Source organism: Falco peregrinus, chromosome 4 (genome assembly GCF_023634155.1).
Source record: "Falco peregrinus isolate bFalPer1 chromosome 4, bFalPer1.pri, whole genome shotgun sequence".
Lineage (NCBI taxonomy): Eukaryota > Metazoa > Chordata > Aves > Falconiformes > Falconidae > Falco > Falco peregrinus.
Window position 1 is genome coordinate 32396725 of NC_073724.1, and position 16818 is coordinate 32413542.

The 16818-nt window shown below is 39.0% G+C and overlaps 1 protein-coding gene across 1 annotated transcript in view; it reads left to right on the top strand.

Annotated features, from left to right (window-relative positions):
- PHEX (phosphate regulating endopeptidase X-linked) overlaps positions 1-16593 on the top strand; it is a 115291-nt gene extending 98698 nt beyond the window's left edge. Inside the window, exons 17-22 of the mRNA XM_005231903.3 lie at positions 1285-1352; positions 3207-3337; positions 6331-6396; positions 6519-6623; positions 8463-8539; positions 12164-16593. Coding sequence (XP_005231960.1) covers positions 1285-1352; positions 3207-3337; positions 6331-6396; positions 6519-6623; positions 8463-8539; positions 12164-12266 — 550 coding nt within the window. The 3' untranslated portion in view covers positions 12267-16593. The remainder of the gene's footprint in view (positions 1-1284; positions 1353-3206; positions 3338-6330; positions 6397-6518; positions 6624-8462; positions 8540-12163) is intronic.
- Positions 16594-16818: the final 225 nt, after the last annotated feature.

The window sequence follows — 16818 nt, forward strand, 5'->3', positions numbered from 1 at the left end:
GTTCTTCTTGACCTCCTTACATGTTTTGTGTCATTATTTTTATACTTCTCCAGCTGCAAAAAAAAATCCTGTGTAACTTCTTTACTTCAGATATGGAAAACAAGTCTAATATAGTACATTTAGTATGGGTAATTATCAGTGTGCTACACAAGATTACAAATTTGTCACACAAAAGGGTGATATTTCCATTTCTGAAATGTATAATTTTAACTAGCATTTTTAGTGAAGGTTTGTAATAGAACTTGTGGGAAAAAAAACAGTAGGGAAGATTTTATCACATGCAAATTACCTTTCAGGAAAGAAAAAAAAACAAAGTGAAGAATTGTCATGGGAGCAGGGGGAATTAAACGATATAAATACTTTTGGGGCATGACTGAGATGAGCAATTAGTGTGCTATGGATCATTATGTCCAGTAATAACATGTTAACTGCAAAACTCTCTGCCTTTCTCCTGTATCAATAGAATGTGTTGGAAATAATATAAGCCACTTTGAAGTATAGCATCTCAATAACTGAAATAATTAAAATCACAAAGTACAACTTAACAAATGAAAGATGCATTCAGTAGATCACTTCCCCTGCAATATCCACTGCATTTGATATAAAAAAGCCCTGAACCTTTCCTTCTTTCATCCCTATTTCTCCCAGATGCATGTTTATTTGGATAGAACCAGGAAAACATAATTGTCAGTAGGAATACAAAATATTTCTTTCTATTCTGTTTCTCCAGTGCATTAGATCTGACTGCAGATCGTGTCCTGTTCCTGGGCAGGTGCATGGAAATTGTATAACCTCTCTTTTTAAAACTGAAGGGAAATCTCTTTAATGCAAGTCAGTCATTTGCAAGTCTGTTTCTTGCATGCCAGCAAAGAATGACTGGAGATGGCATTACAGAAGCCCATTGCAGCCTTTCATCTATCCTTTTTTCATGACGATGCTAAGAGAATCATTTCACCTATAACTTTGTCTCATTCTCAGTTAGACTATACACAGTGCAGGCAGCTGAAGGAGATGTTTTGGACCTCATATGATGCTAGTAAGGGATTTGGTTAGAAGAGTGAATCATCACAATGCTTTTTAAAGTTCTTTTATGAAAGGTTGCTTTAAACAAGTAAGAGGTGAACATTCAGGCTTTCAAAAACTTTAAGTCAAAATTGTGCAGGTATGATTTTTACATCCATTCTCCCCCAGCTTAAGTAAATAATGATCTTTCCTGAAGTCTTCTATTCTTTCACATTCATGCATGTGGACACTTTCTGAGGAAACTGCTTTGTTGTGTTACAGGTCATTAAGCTATGGTGCCATAGGGGTAATTGTTGGCCACGAGTTTACTCATGGATTTGATAGCAATGGTGAGTGTCTGTATGTTGATAAGGTGAGGGCCTTTTTTACAGAGCAGACAGATTAGAAAGCTGACTTGTATATGCTGTAGCATTTTTAATTTGGGGGGTTTTAGCAATGCAGAATTGCTAAATAAATAAATAACAAATTATACATTTGTTTTTATGAATTTATCTACATATAATGTTGCTTGTCTGAACAAGAGTTTCTTTGGTAAGGAATGCCGCAAGTTTGACATTTTCTGTTTATTTTGAATGGAAACTAAATCAGCAATAGCTTCAGAAAGCCCTGGCTGGGGGAGTGAGAAGGGCAGAGGGATAAGTTCTCATTGATAAAAATGATTTCCAAGAAAACTTTTCATTTCGGTTTTGACTTTTTTCAAAAGACAATTACTTCTAGATGTTAAAATACAGCACTGGAACAAAAGTGGAACAGAAAATGTATTGCAAAATATTTAAAAAAGAAAAAGAAAGAGAGAGAGAGAAAAAACAGAAGAAATGGTGTGGAAATGTCAAACCAACTGTCCTAAAAAACTGGGTGGAGTGGAGCATTACCACCATCTAACTTCAGTATCTCAGGAAAATGTTTTTTTAAAATTGGGCTTCTAAGAGAGGGAGGGGGGTGAAGAGAGAGAGAAACACAAACCTCCTTCTCCAGGGAGCAATTCTGAGTGTCTGACTGACATCCTGCTCTGACTCACTGTCTAGAGAAACCTCTTTCCACTGAAAATACAGGGAGTTTAAGGAAAAGCAAACTTCTAGCTCACTGCCTAACAAAGGTTAGGTTGCTTAATGTTGCATTACTTTGAGTTCCTTTTAAAAAATAAAGGAAAATCCTGTTGGCAGTGCTCTGCAACATTTTGTGTCAGCAAACACTCCAGAATGGAATGGTTCTTCACTATCTCCCAACTCATTTGTAGGAGAATGTCATATCTCTATCATGTCTCCAGCCAGTCAGACAGGAACATAAGATTTGATTCCCTTGGGAGACCACTACCTCTTGCCCAGGCTCTTACCTTCCAAATATAGAAATAAATAAGTCTCTAGGTAATTTTTCATCTTGAAGAGGATGACACACAGGAAAAAAATAAAGAAATAAAAAGATGAAAGAAAACATTTTTGGTACTTGGTATCATGTCCGCTGGTTGCTTCTTACTTGTCTTTCCTGCAGTCATAATGAAGAATCAAATCACAGAGCAAGGCTGCATCCACATAGGCAGATAAACCTGCTCCCAAAAAGTGTCCTAACATGTCTTGTGTCTGACTGGCTGGAGGCATGATGGAGATTAGGTACTCTCCTACAAATGAGATGGAGCAAGGACCTGAGGCAGAATCTTCTATGAGCCATTGCTGTCGCTGTCAGCTTGAGGTATGGGATGTATGTATTCTCCTTGTTTCCATGAATAACATTCAATGTTCTGGTTTTACTCCAAAGTAAAAAATGGAAACTTCAGAAGTTTCCAGGAAATGGATTTTTTTTCCTGGTCAAGTGTATCATTAATTAATAATAAATTAGTTACCATCAGATTTGCAGAATCAAAGACATATGTTCTGAGGATGAAAAATACTTGCAATTGTACTTAGAAGAAAGCACATATGTCTCTTACACTATGGAATAGTAAAATGTATTTTAGAACTCATAAGACATGACTATTTTTTTCTGAAAATGGAAATTATGACAATAAACGGAATGCCAGCTTTTCACCACTGACATGAATGGGGTCAAGATTTTGCTCACTGATCTTATCCATTTTGTACAACATTTGCATGAGTAAATTCACTTCTCATTTCTGTGCAGGTGATAACAAAACTGGGAAAATATGGGGTTTTCTCCTAAAAAAATGTTTGTTTTCTTTCTTTTTTAAGGTCGGAAATATGACAAAAATGGAAATTTAGACCCTTGGTGGACTACTGACTCTGAAGAAAAATTTAAAGAGAAAACAAAATGCATGATTAATCAATACAGCAATTACTACTGGAAAAGAGCTGGCTTACATGTATGTGAAACACCAGTGACTGAAAACAGTGGTGCATTAGGAGTTCCAGGGGTTTTTTTAAGTTTTCTTTTCATAAATCCCATCATGTTGGGATATTAGGCTACCAGCTTCATTTCTTACAAAAAAAAAAAACATTTTCTGAAGTGAATAATTGTGATTAAAGTTGTCTGTCAGGTTTGATCAGTCCAGTCAAATGCCAAATACCCACACCCTGGTGACAGGGTTAAACCACTTCTCCCCATCACATTGTTTTGGAATCAGAGGAAGAGGATGAAGCCACTCAGCAGGGCTGGTCTAATTACTGCGAGCAGCGTGTTAAATGTCTTCTGAAGATGAGGTCCGTAATGAAAACTGAGCAGTCACTCGTTTTAAAAAGAAGACTATAATAGCATGTTTTATAGATTCCTTTAGCAATTCCGCCTGCCATTTATTACAACTATAAAATGGATGCATAAACCCTACTTCATTTCAGATTCAACTCTTGCTATTTCTTCCATGTGTGCATGCAGACCCAATTTTATCTCAAATGAAGGGAGTATGATAGCAGTAGCTCATAGAAAAGGATTGAGAAAAAAGTGCAAGTGAGTGATTTCTCTTTCATTGTCTATCAGTTATGGGCTTCCCTGAAAATGTGCACATTATATAAGTGTCCAAAATGAAGGAAATATAGGGCAAATACCATATCTTCAGAAATCAGTAGCTAAAATTCCAGTAATGCTGGCTGGGACGTGAATTTAATCTTAATTTTCAGGATAAAACACATACCTTACCTCCTACTCAATTCTACCACCTCTACTTAAATTTTAGAATAAAAAATACAATTACATTCTTGCTTTTTAAGAATAAAGAGGTCACACTGAATGCTTAGGAATAATTTTAACACTTTCCCCAGGCTGTTTGTGTTAGTCTCAGAGATAACAAAGCCATATTGTAGTCCAGTCTGAAGTCCAACAACGCATGAAGTACTTCATATAAGGTAATTTACAAATAAAAATGCTCAGGCTCATTCCTGAATATCTCTAGGACATAAAATGTCAATACAAAAATGCCACATAAAGAAGGTCATTAAAACCTTCCCCAAGGATGTGACTGAGCCCTTCCCATGTTCCTGCCATTGGCTTGGCCACCTGCTTTACCTTCTATGGTGTCTCTTGACATGGGTAGATCTGAATTTCCCCTCCAGTGTAGCTACTGCCTTTGAAGTCCGTGAATGGATTTACTAGACAGATCCTGTTACCCACAGCCTTATCCACATGGCTTTTCCCTCCTATTTCTGTGGGATAGCCTAAAGCAGTTTTTAGATGATAGAAGGAGAATATTCGCATTTTCTGCCATATTTTATAGCTTATGTGTGAAGAGCTATGCATGCAAAGACCTTTTTTTTTTTTTTTGCCTGTCATTTACATCAATATTCTGCAGATTTTTTATGTCTGTATGAATATTTTTCATGGATCGAGAAACCTATTTGCTCTTCTTTCTCATCCAGTTTACAATAAAAATGTCTCCAGAAAAGAAGTGTAATGAAAGAAAAAGTGGATATAGAAATGGCTTCAGAGTGCAGCAATCACATAAGTCATCTGATCAAATAAAGGGCTTATCACAGTCCCCTGAGACCTGTCACAAACTGTCTGCGTAGAGCAGTCTCAGCTACCTGACCCAGAGCTGCCCAAGATCAGCGGAAAGACTTCTGCCACTTATTAAAATGACCTATGATCCAAGTGCCACTGCTAGGTTACTCTCATTTATGCTCTAAATCAGACCTCTTCACAAGCCCACTGCAAGTAAAATGTATGAGTAGGCAGGCCAGAAAAAAGGCAGCTGGTTTGTATGCATGTTCCCTGGTGTCCCAGCACCTTTTCTGCTAAAAGCCTGTCTCCCATCTCCCTCTCCAGCCCTCTGAGGAAAGGGATGCTCTTTCCTCTGCTGCTCCTATTTCCCCTTTATTACACCCTTGAGTGTAACATTGGACTCCAGGCATCAAGGAAGATGCCTGGAGTCCAGTCTGGGTACTCATCTGCACTGAGTGGTGGGGCTGTGCACACATACCTGAGTATCCCCTAGGTCCTTTTACCTCTTTTCCCCCATTTTGCCTTCTTTTACCATCCTGAAACTAAGGTGAGTCCTGACGCCAGCGCCCCTGTACTCATCCCTGTGGCATGGGAGAGCCCATTGTCAGAAGATCTGCAGGCCAACATTGACCTTCAGAGCTCTGACCAAAACTGTGCTCCATTACCTGGCTTATTCGAGGCATAGTAGAGAGTAAAACTGCTTAATACAAATACAGTTTGGTAACACTAAGACCTTAGTAGGCTGAGTGATCAGAGATAATGCTCCCCTTGCAGAAATGAGGATTTCTTCACAATGATACTGCACTTGGTAATACCAGGAGACTGGCTTTTTTGCAAAGTTTAGATAGCACTGCTTCTCACAATATATTCTCGTTGCTCTTGCTCTTGTAATCAATACAGGGGAAAAGCAGTGTGAATCTCCTTTGCAGATATTTTTAGAGCACTGAATATACTATCAATTTCAATTCTGTCTCTGACAGTTATTTTTAATTGCACTGGTTTATATTATGACTTAAAGGTTATTGCAGCATCCCAGTAGTATATTAAGCAGAGAAACAAATATAACCTCTTAGATGAAAGTCTAAGAAGGTGCTACTGGATCTCACATGTAACCAGATAAAAAAGTCTTCAGGGGAAAATTATTGATGCTCAGATCAAAGATCAGGAACTGGATTCTTGGGTGCATTTTATCTACTACGTTTTGTGCTACAGAGATCTAGGACCAGAACCAGGATAACTCATCATGGAAAATTGTTTACTGACAGTTTTCACATTGAAACCCAGTTTTCTTAACCAGAGGTATGATGGTTGAAATTGGCTGAGGTTGTTCTCATCTTGTTTTATTTTTTTCCCCTGTTTCTTGAAGTTGATCAAGAAGGCAGTTCAGGAACAGGTCAAATGACTGATGTTCTTTCATTCTGCCAGGTGAAAGGCAAGCGGACTTTGGCAGAAAACATTGCAGATAATGGAGGTTTGCGAGAGGCTTTCAGGGTAAGTAAATGAAAAATATCTGAAACATAGTATTATTAAAAAAAAAAAAAAAAAAGAAAAAAGAAAAGGCTGTGGTTAGGCTTCATGTTGCTGCAAGGCACTTTGTATCTCTTTCTTATCAGGCATACAGGAGATGGATTACAGAAAAGAGAGGAGGAGAAGAGGAGCCTTTACTGCCAGGGCTCAAGTTCACACACAACCAGCTTTTCTTTCTGAGTTATGCCCATGTGAGTAGTACAAATGTGTTTCAAGTCCCCATCTATTAACCAGTACAACGTACAGTGCAGAGATGAGACTGCTTTGTTTCAACAGTCCACACCAGCCAAACCCAGACTTTTCAGGGTATAAGCAGACTTCTCCCAGGACCATTATTTCTTTTCTCTTTTTCTCTTTGTCCTCATCTATTCATGGTGCCAGAACTGCTGAAGTTATTCCTGGTTTTGCACAGTGTTGTCAGCAGCTTTCTTTCCTCTTCCTGCTTCCCTCCACTACAGGAGTCTTCTTGCACATAATGACTCCTTAGCCTCTTCCATTTTAGCTTCCCAGATTTCTGGCGCTTGCAATACACAGCAATTTCTGACTGTTTCCACCACAGACTCCTATTGCAAATGTACCAGCATTCATTACTGAGCATGTTGTTCGAGGAAACTAAGCAGCAGTGAAGTAAAACTTAGTTTATTTTTTGCCATCTTTCTTTGCTGTACATTAAATATGCTGTAGCAAAACTTTGATAGGGGATGTGAGTTTTTTAGAAAAACATGTAGAATAAGGGAGAGAATCAGAAATTATTTGGTTAAGAGAGTTGGGACAAAGTCACTGTATATGAAAGATAAAAACTGGGCTATAAAAGTTTGCCCAGCAGTTGAAGGAATGAATCATCTAAAACTGAAGAAACAGCATATCCAGTGCAATCAATGCAACCAACACTGGCTGAAAATAATTTCTCTGCTGAGAGTCAGTGTAGCAGTATATGGGCCTGTGACCATTTCAGTTTGACAATATTGACCAATGACAAGACTCAGCTTTCGTTGTTTATGCTGAGTTGAGTTTCACACCATGTCAGTTTTTCTCCAAGAAAACTTTGAAGCCATAGGGAATATCTGAGGATCTTACAGGACCACTGCAGAAATCTTATGTCCAGTGTCTCCTCCTCTGAGGGGAGGCACATTCACAGTGAGAGCAGTGTATCCCAGGTACCCTTGAGCTCAGCCTGCTTTCACAGAGCTCAAGACACTCAACAGACCCATCCAAACTGCCGGGGCTGTCTTCAGCCAGACAAAATTGCACTGAAGTCCACATATCCTATAGGCAGTCTGACTTAAAGGATTTTGTTGATAGGAAACATTCAGCACAGGGCTGTGTAAGTAAGGTAGGGGCTGCTTAAAGGGGATTTTTCATGCAATGAGTACAACAAAAGAGGGACTATTTAGCTATGCAAATATTCTCTCTACCCTGTTTTGTGGTCAGTTACAATTGGGTCAGGTTATCATATCAGGAATAATGAATTGGGGACCACTGATGGAAACTTGAAAAATGTATAATTTTAGAATAAACTGACATTCCATCATGGAACAAATACATCAGGTAATACAGCTGCAATTCTAGAGATAATAAGCATCATTACGGGTACTTTTTACACACATTACATAGCTTTGAGACCAAGAAATATGCTTGGTAACTATTAAGGCATGAGGTGCTGCAGCACAAGCTGAAAAGCAAGTTAACATTATAGAGAACTTCAAAAAAAAAAACTAGTAAAGTGGTTATGATTAGATGATGGGAATGAGTGGGTGGAGAGTAACGATGGGTGGAGGCTGTATCCACTAATTTGAAAACCAAGGGAATATACCAAGGGAATATACCTTTTCAAAAAGGGATTTGAAAACCAAGGGAATATACCAACAGAAAACTGCAAGTTAGCAAAGGTGAAACAGAACAGGAGTTTGTGTCTTGCCATTTTGTGCATATAGTAAGTAATAGGCATCTTAACAGTGACATTACATTCTGCTTTACTTACAAAGAGATCCCAGATAACATGCCTGTTTCTGCTTTTTGTCTTTTATCAGGTAAGATGCAACTCCTTTAGACCAGAATCTGCGAGAGAACAAATATATGTTGGAGCTCACAGCCCTCCTCAATTCAGGTAGTGCAAATAGTGTATTTACTCAGCACACATATGGAATCAATCACTGCAGCATACAAGTGCAGAAATTTAGCATGTTAAGAGGCGTTTAAGAATGAACACAAAATTGGACTGTGCTCTTGCTTTAGACTGAAATTGAAATGTGGTGGGGGTTTTTTTCAGCTGATCTTTTGCTATTACAAATACTCTTCTGTAAAAATGAAAGGCTTGCATTTATCTCCAAAAGCAGTTGACCCAGAACATATTCTGATACCTGTGATGTCCTGTAATCATGGCCTGGGTATCTAAAATGTCTCATCTATCACTTTTTTTTTTTTTCCCCTATGCAATTCTAGTTTAGAAAACAGTGAATATTAGGAGAGTCCTTGATTTAATTTGCCTGAGTTCATTAAAGTCTTTAACATGAATATCTTGAATTATATTGATAATGCAAAGCAAAACATGCCCTGTAAGTTCAGTTCAAGATTAAACTCTTCAGCTGAACTTCAAGAGACACTTTGCTTGAAGCAGCTGGGGGAGTCCAGCCATAACAGGGTGTCTGTGTCTTTGCTCAAAAGGCCTCCCCCAGGCTCCCCTGTCCACAGGCACCCATGAGCCCCAAGAAGGAGAGGCTGGAAGAGGGGGAAGGTTTAAGGACTACATTTGAACAAGGAAGCCAGAGATTTTTTCTCTGCTTCTCCACAGAGGTTTTGTGACCAAGAGCGGTTGTTTCTGTTGAGATTCATGTTAAGAATTGTGTTTGTCCTCAGTCAAGTGCTACATTACCTCAGTATTTGCAGAAGGATGTTGACTCCACAAGCTGATTCACTGGATTAGTTGCCTTCTGGAGATTCCTACCAATTTCTGTTGACTAAAGAGGGAGCTGGGATCCCATCTTATCTGCGGCTAAGTTTAGGTGATATGAGCCCACTTTGCCTCACTTGTCTCTTGGTAAAGTAAAAATAGCAACACTGTCTTCACAGGGGATCTCTGAGGTTGTTTCCAGGTACTCTGACATATTCAGTCATGCCAAAGCTGAAGATACAAACATGGCATGCATAACACACCCTGGCCTACTTATAATCAGAACAGGTTAAGAAATAATGGAACTGGAAATGGGATGACATAAATTTAGTATAAGCTAGCATTGCAGGTGTGTATGCTTGGTCTTGGTAGACCTCTGTACTCTGCATTGAAACCTGTACTCCCAGACCTTTGCAATACCTGTTATGCCAGCTAGCCATGGTAAAAGTAGTGCAGTATGCAAATCTGCATGCCTTTTAACCATTGAAAATAGATCATGACAATGAGGACAGGAGTATCAGACTGATCTTCGCCCTACAGTGTGATATTCTTTTATAATTCCTTAACCTTGTTAAGATTTTGGTAAAATAACCATCTCTTGTCTTTTAAAGTCCTCAGATTTATTTACCTATATGTATATTTATATGTTCAGAATCATTAAGTAGCTACATTCCCATGAGGTGATGCAAATTGCAAAATATACAGGAAAGCCTGGGGATAGAGGATAAGTCATGAAGGAATAGGGCTAAGAAAGAAAATTCCAGAGAAGATTAGATGAATTTGGGGCCTGAAAAATACAGACAACACTTTTTCATAGTTTTTATGTGAGATACCCAAAACACGCTTCTGTTTCAGATCTGAAGAGAAACTGTGGTGCTTATCTTTTCCTGCAAATTCTATTGACTGGGCTAACAAATTATATTATCTATTTCCCCCAGCTTTGCTTCATTTATGTCCCAAGACCATTATAACAGCAGTACAGCTAGTTTCAACATTGACAACTCTTGCTATCCAAAAAGCCCAAACAGCCCTTTTAAAAGTAATTACAAAAAGTAACTATAAAAGATGGTAGAAATGAGCAACACATATCCTGAGCATAGGTGTGTGCATCTAAGCTAGTCACCCCAGTTTCTTTTCACAGTCAAAAAAAGAATAGGCATTTTTAAAGTGTTTGTGTCTATATATATATATATAAACCCCATCCTTCTGCAAGTAATACATTTACATTACTTAGACTCTGCAACTGCATCTTTCTATTGACTGCCAGTGGAGCCCAGGGTGACCCGTTCAGGGGAAGACATCTCTACTGTAGTTCAATGGGTTGAAATCCAGACAGCCCACTCTGATTCCACAGTTAAGGTGTGGTGATATCAAACCATGGGTAGAAAAGTCACATGCATAGACACATAAAGATATTTCACTGGCTAGATTCCAGTTTTATTTATTTTTAATTGACAGATTTCCAGATCTTAATTGTCAGTGCTATTTTTGAATGCTGGTTTCCGAGTGAAATCCCTCACATGGCAGGCAGAACTCCCACCACCTTCAGCAGCAGTTCTGCATGACCAGCTGTTACTGTTCCAGTCCCTGAATACGTATTTGCAACGTTTTTACAGTAAAGCTGTATATCTTATTTGAAAGCTAACCTAATTTTGTAATTCTCCCTACAAAACTGACCTTTATACATTTTTGCAGCAGCTGACTGCAAATTTTCTTACTCACAGAAAGTCTAATCAATGTAATAAGAATCTTTTCTACCATGCTGAGCTATGCTGAGAAGCTGATTGTCTGCAGTGGAGAAAAATGACTTCCCACTGCATAACAAAGAGGGTGAAAAGGCATACAATTAATATCTCAGTAGATACTTTTCTGCTTTTAACTCAGGATGCTGTTTACTTTAATACCATTGCAAATTTCAGGTTAGTAAATTCCAAGATGCTTAAAAGCATAGAAAAAATCTGCAAACACCACAACCCCAATCTAGCAATGGTAAAATAATAATTTCTAACAGCATGAAATAATACAGACATGGAAGCAAGAGCCAAGGATGGCTGCAAACAAAGAGTAAGCTCTTCCACTATGCCTGAAAGTGCCAGTCGGCGATGCAGACACATTGCCTAGCTCGTGTGAGGCAGGGATGTGCTATTCTGTCAGTATCACACCACCTGTGATGGAAGCAAGAGAGAGCTTGGGAACTGGTCAGGGCAGAAGCCTCAGAAAATGTATTTCCAAAATATCAGAGGAGTTGAGATGCTCACAGGTGTAAGGCTGAGCTGGCCAAGAAGAGAGTCTGTGCTTGTCCCCCAGGGCTTCAGGCTGGAAAGTCCCAGGGAGCCAGCATTTGTGGGGGGTGGGATGGGGTGGGGGTGAGGGTGGGGGGTGGGCAGAGGGTGCTGTTGCAAGTATTTGGCTGGCATGAGCCAAATCAAACCATTTCCAGCACAACCACAGTGTGTGCTTACCTCTGCCTGCCTGCTGGCCTGCAGCTGTTTGGCAGGTGCTGGGAGGATTCCACTGTGCAAGGCTACGGCTGATCTTCCACCTTTGCTGCCAAGGGTCAGATTAGAGAATCATTCTAAATCACATGGTATCCACAAAATGCAATCGTTTTCTGTTGAGTTTCTAGCAAAGTTAAATGCTTCTTAAAGCACCAAATGAAACAAGATTGTCTTCACATTAACTTTAACTGGAAGTGCTTCTCCTGAGCTTTTTGGTTTTATTTGTGGAAAAATGACATGGAAAGCCTGAAAATTCAACCTGAGGTGAACACACTGAAACACTTATGGGTCTGTAGTGTTTAACAGAAGACAATGTGCATGTCAGTCACTTTTCTCTTTGCAGAGTTATCGGTGCCATGAGCAACTTTGAAGAGTTCCGTAAAGCTTTCAATTGCCCAGCAAATACAACGATGAACCGAGGGGCAGAATCCTGCCGACTGTGGTAGACATCCCTTCCAGGTCTTCTGTCAAGAGGGATCTGCAAGGTGAAATGCTGCGCCTGAGCTCAAGCCCACGGGATAGAGTTTCAGAATAAAGTTCTGCAATCTAGAGAGCTGTTACTTCAAATGCATCTTCCTTATCCATGCTGATGACCTACATGGATCTAATCACTCTCTATTCAGAGCCTAGAAACACTTAAAATAGAAGAGGATAGGTATTCTTTAATAATAATAATAATAATAATAATAATTGAAAAAAGGAACTCCTTTTAGTCATAAAACTACTAATGCTCATCTGCAGTTGCATTGCTGTTGATGGACAGCTGCCATTATCAATCCTAGTTCCTGATTTATAGTTGAGTAAGAGGTAAAAGCTAAAATCTGGTTTTAATCTATTGCTCTGCAGGGGTGCTACGCAGAATTCTCCCACACAAAATTTATCCTTTCTGGATGAAGAAATTCATGAGACCTGCTACAAAACCAGGCCTGATCTGCTTTGTGATACAGCATTTCATAACTTAAACTATCACTGCCCAGCATGCTATAAATGATGTTGCATGATGTAAAGACACAAGACTTTATAAAAATTCGGTTTAATATGTCAGATTAGTGCCTTAAATTTTGGAACAGTTTCAAGCTGAGAAAGCACCTCATGGTTTCCATCTGCTACGACTGAACAGAAAGGATACTTGTCAGATCGTGGCCTCTTCTAATTTTAGAACAGCTTATGATAAAAATCAATGTATGGTGAAAGCAGAGGCTTGCAGAGGGAATTCCCAGCACCATGAAACTCAGAAATATTACAGTACTTATTCCTGTTCACAGTGTGGGCAGTTTATTTTCCTAAGAGTTGATCTTTGCCTTTTGCTTCATCTACATTTATTTTAAAGCCTCAAATACTATACCATTTTTAATTTAGAGATTTCTTAGTGTCTGGGATTAACAGAGGAATGTAAGTAGTGTGCATGTTGGCCCTCATGTTCTGGACAGGGCAGAGTGATTTGTGATTTTAAGGAAAGAAGAATGTGGGACTGAAAAACAGAGTTCTGGTACCATTTGACTTGTCTGGATAAAAAGAGTAATGCAGGAGTAGAGTATGTTTAAATACAGTATACATGCAGGACAGTTGAGTTTTTTAATTTTATTTCTGAAAATATTCATAAACCCCCACATTTTATTGCAGCAGAAAAACTTTAACACATAACTATTACTGGGGGCAGGGGGAACAAAACAACCCTTTCTTCCCAAACAGAAAGATATGTATTTAACTGGTATTTATTTATACCTTGTGCATTCATTTGTTTCAAGTGGAGAGTTTCTTTACACTGATTTAATTACTGCAAATCTATATATGTCTCTGTGTGTATAATACTTTCATATATATATACACACACACACAAATATATAAATTCTTCTATTTGCTTAAATTTTATTTTACCAGTATAGAAATGTAAGTAAGATAAACTTTTTTTACAAGGATTGGTGAAATATTGTCCAACAGTCAAGGTGGAGGAAGGTTCAACTGAAGCCAAGTTTTTGCAAATGGGGTTAGTATCTTATGTTTCTTTGTAAAGAAGGGGAACATCATGGAAACATAATTTATGGAAGGAGACAGGCCCTCAAGCTACCTTCCAGAGGGAAGGAAGCAGACCCTCCTGAATTCAAGGCACTGTTCCACTTCTTAGAAAGAAAATACTATTTTTTGGGACCAGGACTTTCTTTCGTCAAATTTTCCCTGAAAAAGTAAAAGTTTTCTTAAGAGGAAAAGCATTTTTGCTTCCTTCAAGCCAGCTCTATTCCTGAGTTCTGTGGATTACAGTTTGTCATTTGAATTGCAACTACTACATTTTTTTCATGGAGATACTTTTCACATAAACTGTGATGGCAGTATTTTCATAGACACTTTCCTCAAACAAATAGGTGTGGGTCTTGAGCAAAGTGATACCGTTTGCCTACTAAGCGGAGTTCTCTAGTACATTGAGTACTGAGCTGAATTAATTCCTGTGCTCATACGACCACTGACATGATGATGTTGGCTGCTTTGGATCAACAGCACAAAGTTCAGGGCCTGTTAAAGGTAGTACCAGTATGGTCGTTGTCCTCAGAAAAGTCAGGTCATCAACTCAAACACTTATCTAAACTAAACTTTATAAATTACTGGACAATGCAAAGCTGGTTTCTCAAGAGTCAGCTTTAAGTTTTCTAATTTTTTCTCTGAGATCAGAGATGCATTTGCAAGGGCTCGTCTCTCATGGCTGTTTTCCAGTGGGACAGATTCTGTCATTCTGTGGTTTATGGGGTTGTTTCTTTGTACTGGATAGCAATTTCTTCTAAAATGCCTGGTGCTTGCTGCCTTAAATGTCACTCTTACTGCTCCTTGCTAGGCTCAGGTCTTTCAAGTTTAATACCAGGGATTTTTGAACTGTGGTGTGCATATTCCAAACAGCAGAGGAACTGCTGCAAATCTGTTTCGTCTGTGCTAGGACATATCCTGCAGCAGTCAGGGGGCCAGGTCCTGGTCTGGGAGGATAGTAGGAAGCTGGAGGGCTTGGGGGCAGTGCACCAGGAGGGAGGAAGAGACTGTATGACCAGATTGTGTACCTTGATTTTAGCAGTTGAGAGGGGACCTATACACTGCCAGGAAAGCCAGAAGCCCTTGCTGCTGACTGGCACATTCATCGATAGTATCACAGTTTGGGGAATCCTTGCTGCTGACTCAGGTTTTCAGTGTAGGGCTTAGGGCTTGCATATGCCCATGTGAGGATCCCAGCCTGCCTCACTTGCTCATTTTTTACGTCAAACCAAACAGTTGGTAATGCAATTTACAGTTCACTTTGGAGCCAGCTATTTAGGTACCAGTTGGAAACCAAAGCAGAAGGTAATTAAATTCATTATTAAATCTTGGTCACCAAAGATAGCCATAAGCTAATGATGGTTTGTGAGGGCTTTCCCCATTGCCTGTGTTTTGCCAGACTCCCTGGCCTTGCTTTGTTTTCACATTGTGCTATCTGGGACTGTGCTAGCAATGCCTTGCTGTGTTGCTATCAAGCTCACTTATTACATCTATGCAAACAGATTCTTCATCATATATATTCTTCTCTCAGAGCTTTCAGATTTTTTTCATTTTGTTGTTTTTTTTTTTAATTGCCAGTAATATTGTGAAACGTTTCTTCTTGTTGGCTCAGTAATCTTCTCTTCCAGTGATCTAGAGTGGAAGGATCACGTATGAAGGAAACATTTTTAGCTGTGTAAATTTGAAGAGATATTTTTCTACTGTGTAGACATAAAGAAACAACCTCTACTCCTGTCCCATGTCCCCTTCTTTGGGTTCTGAAAATATGCAAACTTTCTATCCTATTCCTATTCCTATTCCTATTCCTATTCCTATTCCTATTCCTATTCCTATTCCTATTCCTATTCCTATTCCTATTCCTATTCCTATTCCTATTCCTATTCTTATTCCTATTCCTATTCCTGTTCCTATTCCTGTGACTGTTCCTATTCTTGTTCCTGTTCCTTTTCCTATTCCTATTCCTGTTCCTACTCCTATTCCTGTTCCTATTCCTATTTCTGTTCCTGTTCCTATTTCTATTCCATTCTGTTCTGTTCTATTCCTTCTTTTTCTGGACTAACCCTGCAAACACTAAAACACCACCTTATACACTGTGAGTATTTCTGCTGATTGCATTGTGAAAGAGTTAGCTTTACACACGAGTAGCTCTCTGAAAAGGCAGCTGTGCTATTCACTTCTGTAAACTGCTTAGGTACATAAACGATACCCAAGCTGGGTCTGGATGCTGAAGGACTAAAAACCCCAGCTGTATTATAAAGCTCTGCTTGTGCCTGTGCAGGGAGACTTCAGCGCTCTTTAGGTAGGAATGTTACCATGACACTAAATGTTTGGATTATTTATAAAAAAATCAGGGGGGTTTATGTATAACTTTTCATTGAGTATTATTCAGCTAATTACAGGCTTAGAAGTATATCTCACAGCAATGTTTTATTTTTTATATTTATCTATCTATCTGTCTCCAAAGAAACATTAAAAGCCTGACAACTCAAGAGGCAGAACTATAGTGAGTTAAAAGGTCTTTTATGTTTATGTCTTTTTAATCTGGATTTTTATTTTGCAAGTCAGTTTATTGTACTTTTTAATTTTTCTTCCTGCATCATATGTGAATGACACTTTTAAAGACAATTGTGTTAGCCAATAAAAGCCAAAGTGATAAAGAATTTTCCTATGCTTGCAATATGGCAAAAGCTGCTTGGCCTGTCACTGCCCAACTGTACTATGTTACTTCTGTAATATATAGTTTTTATCCAATGTAATAAAGAGCATAATGACATGGCCCCACGTTCTCAAGGCTACTTTCATTGCTAGGCAGGCTAAGAAGGACCTCCTCTCTCAGCCAGAGTTTATTAAGCTTCACTTGCCCCCACTAACCTGCTGGAGGCAATTAAAATGAAGATAGGATGAGCTGCTGTGGATGAGACTGTATGCTGGAGAAATTGCAGGAGGGCAGGCAGCAGATCTGTCCCAGCCAGAAGCTGCTGGAGC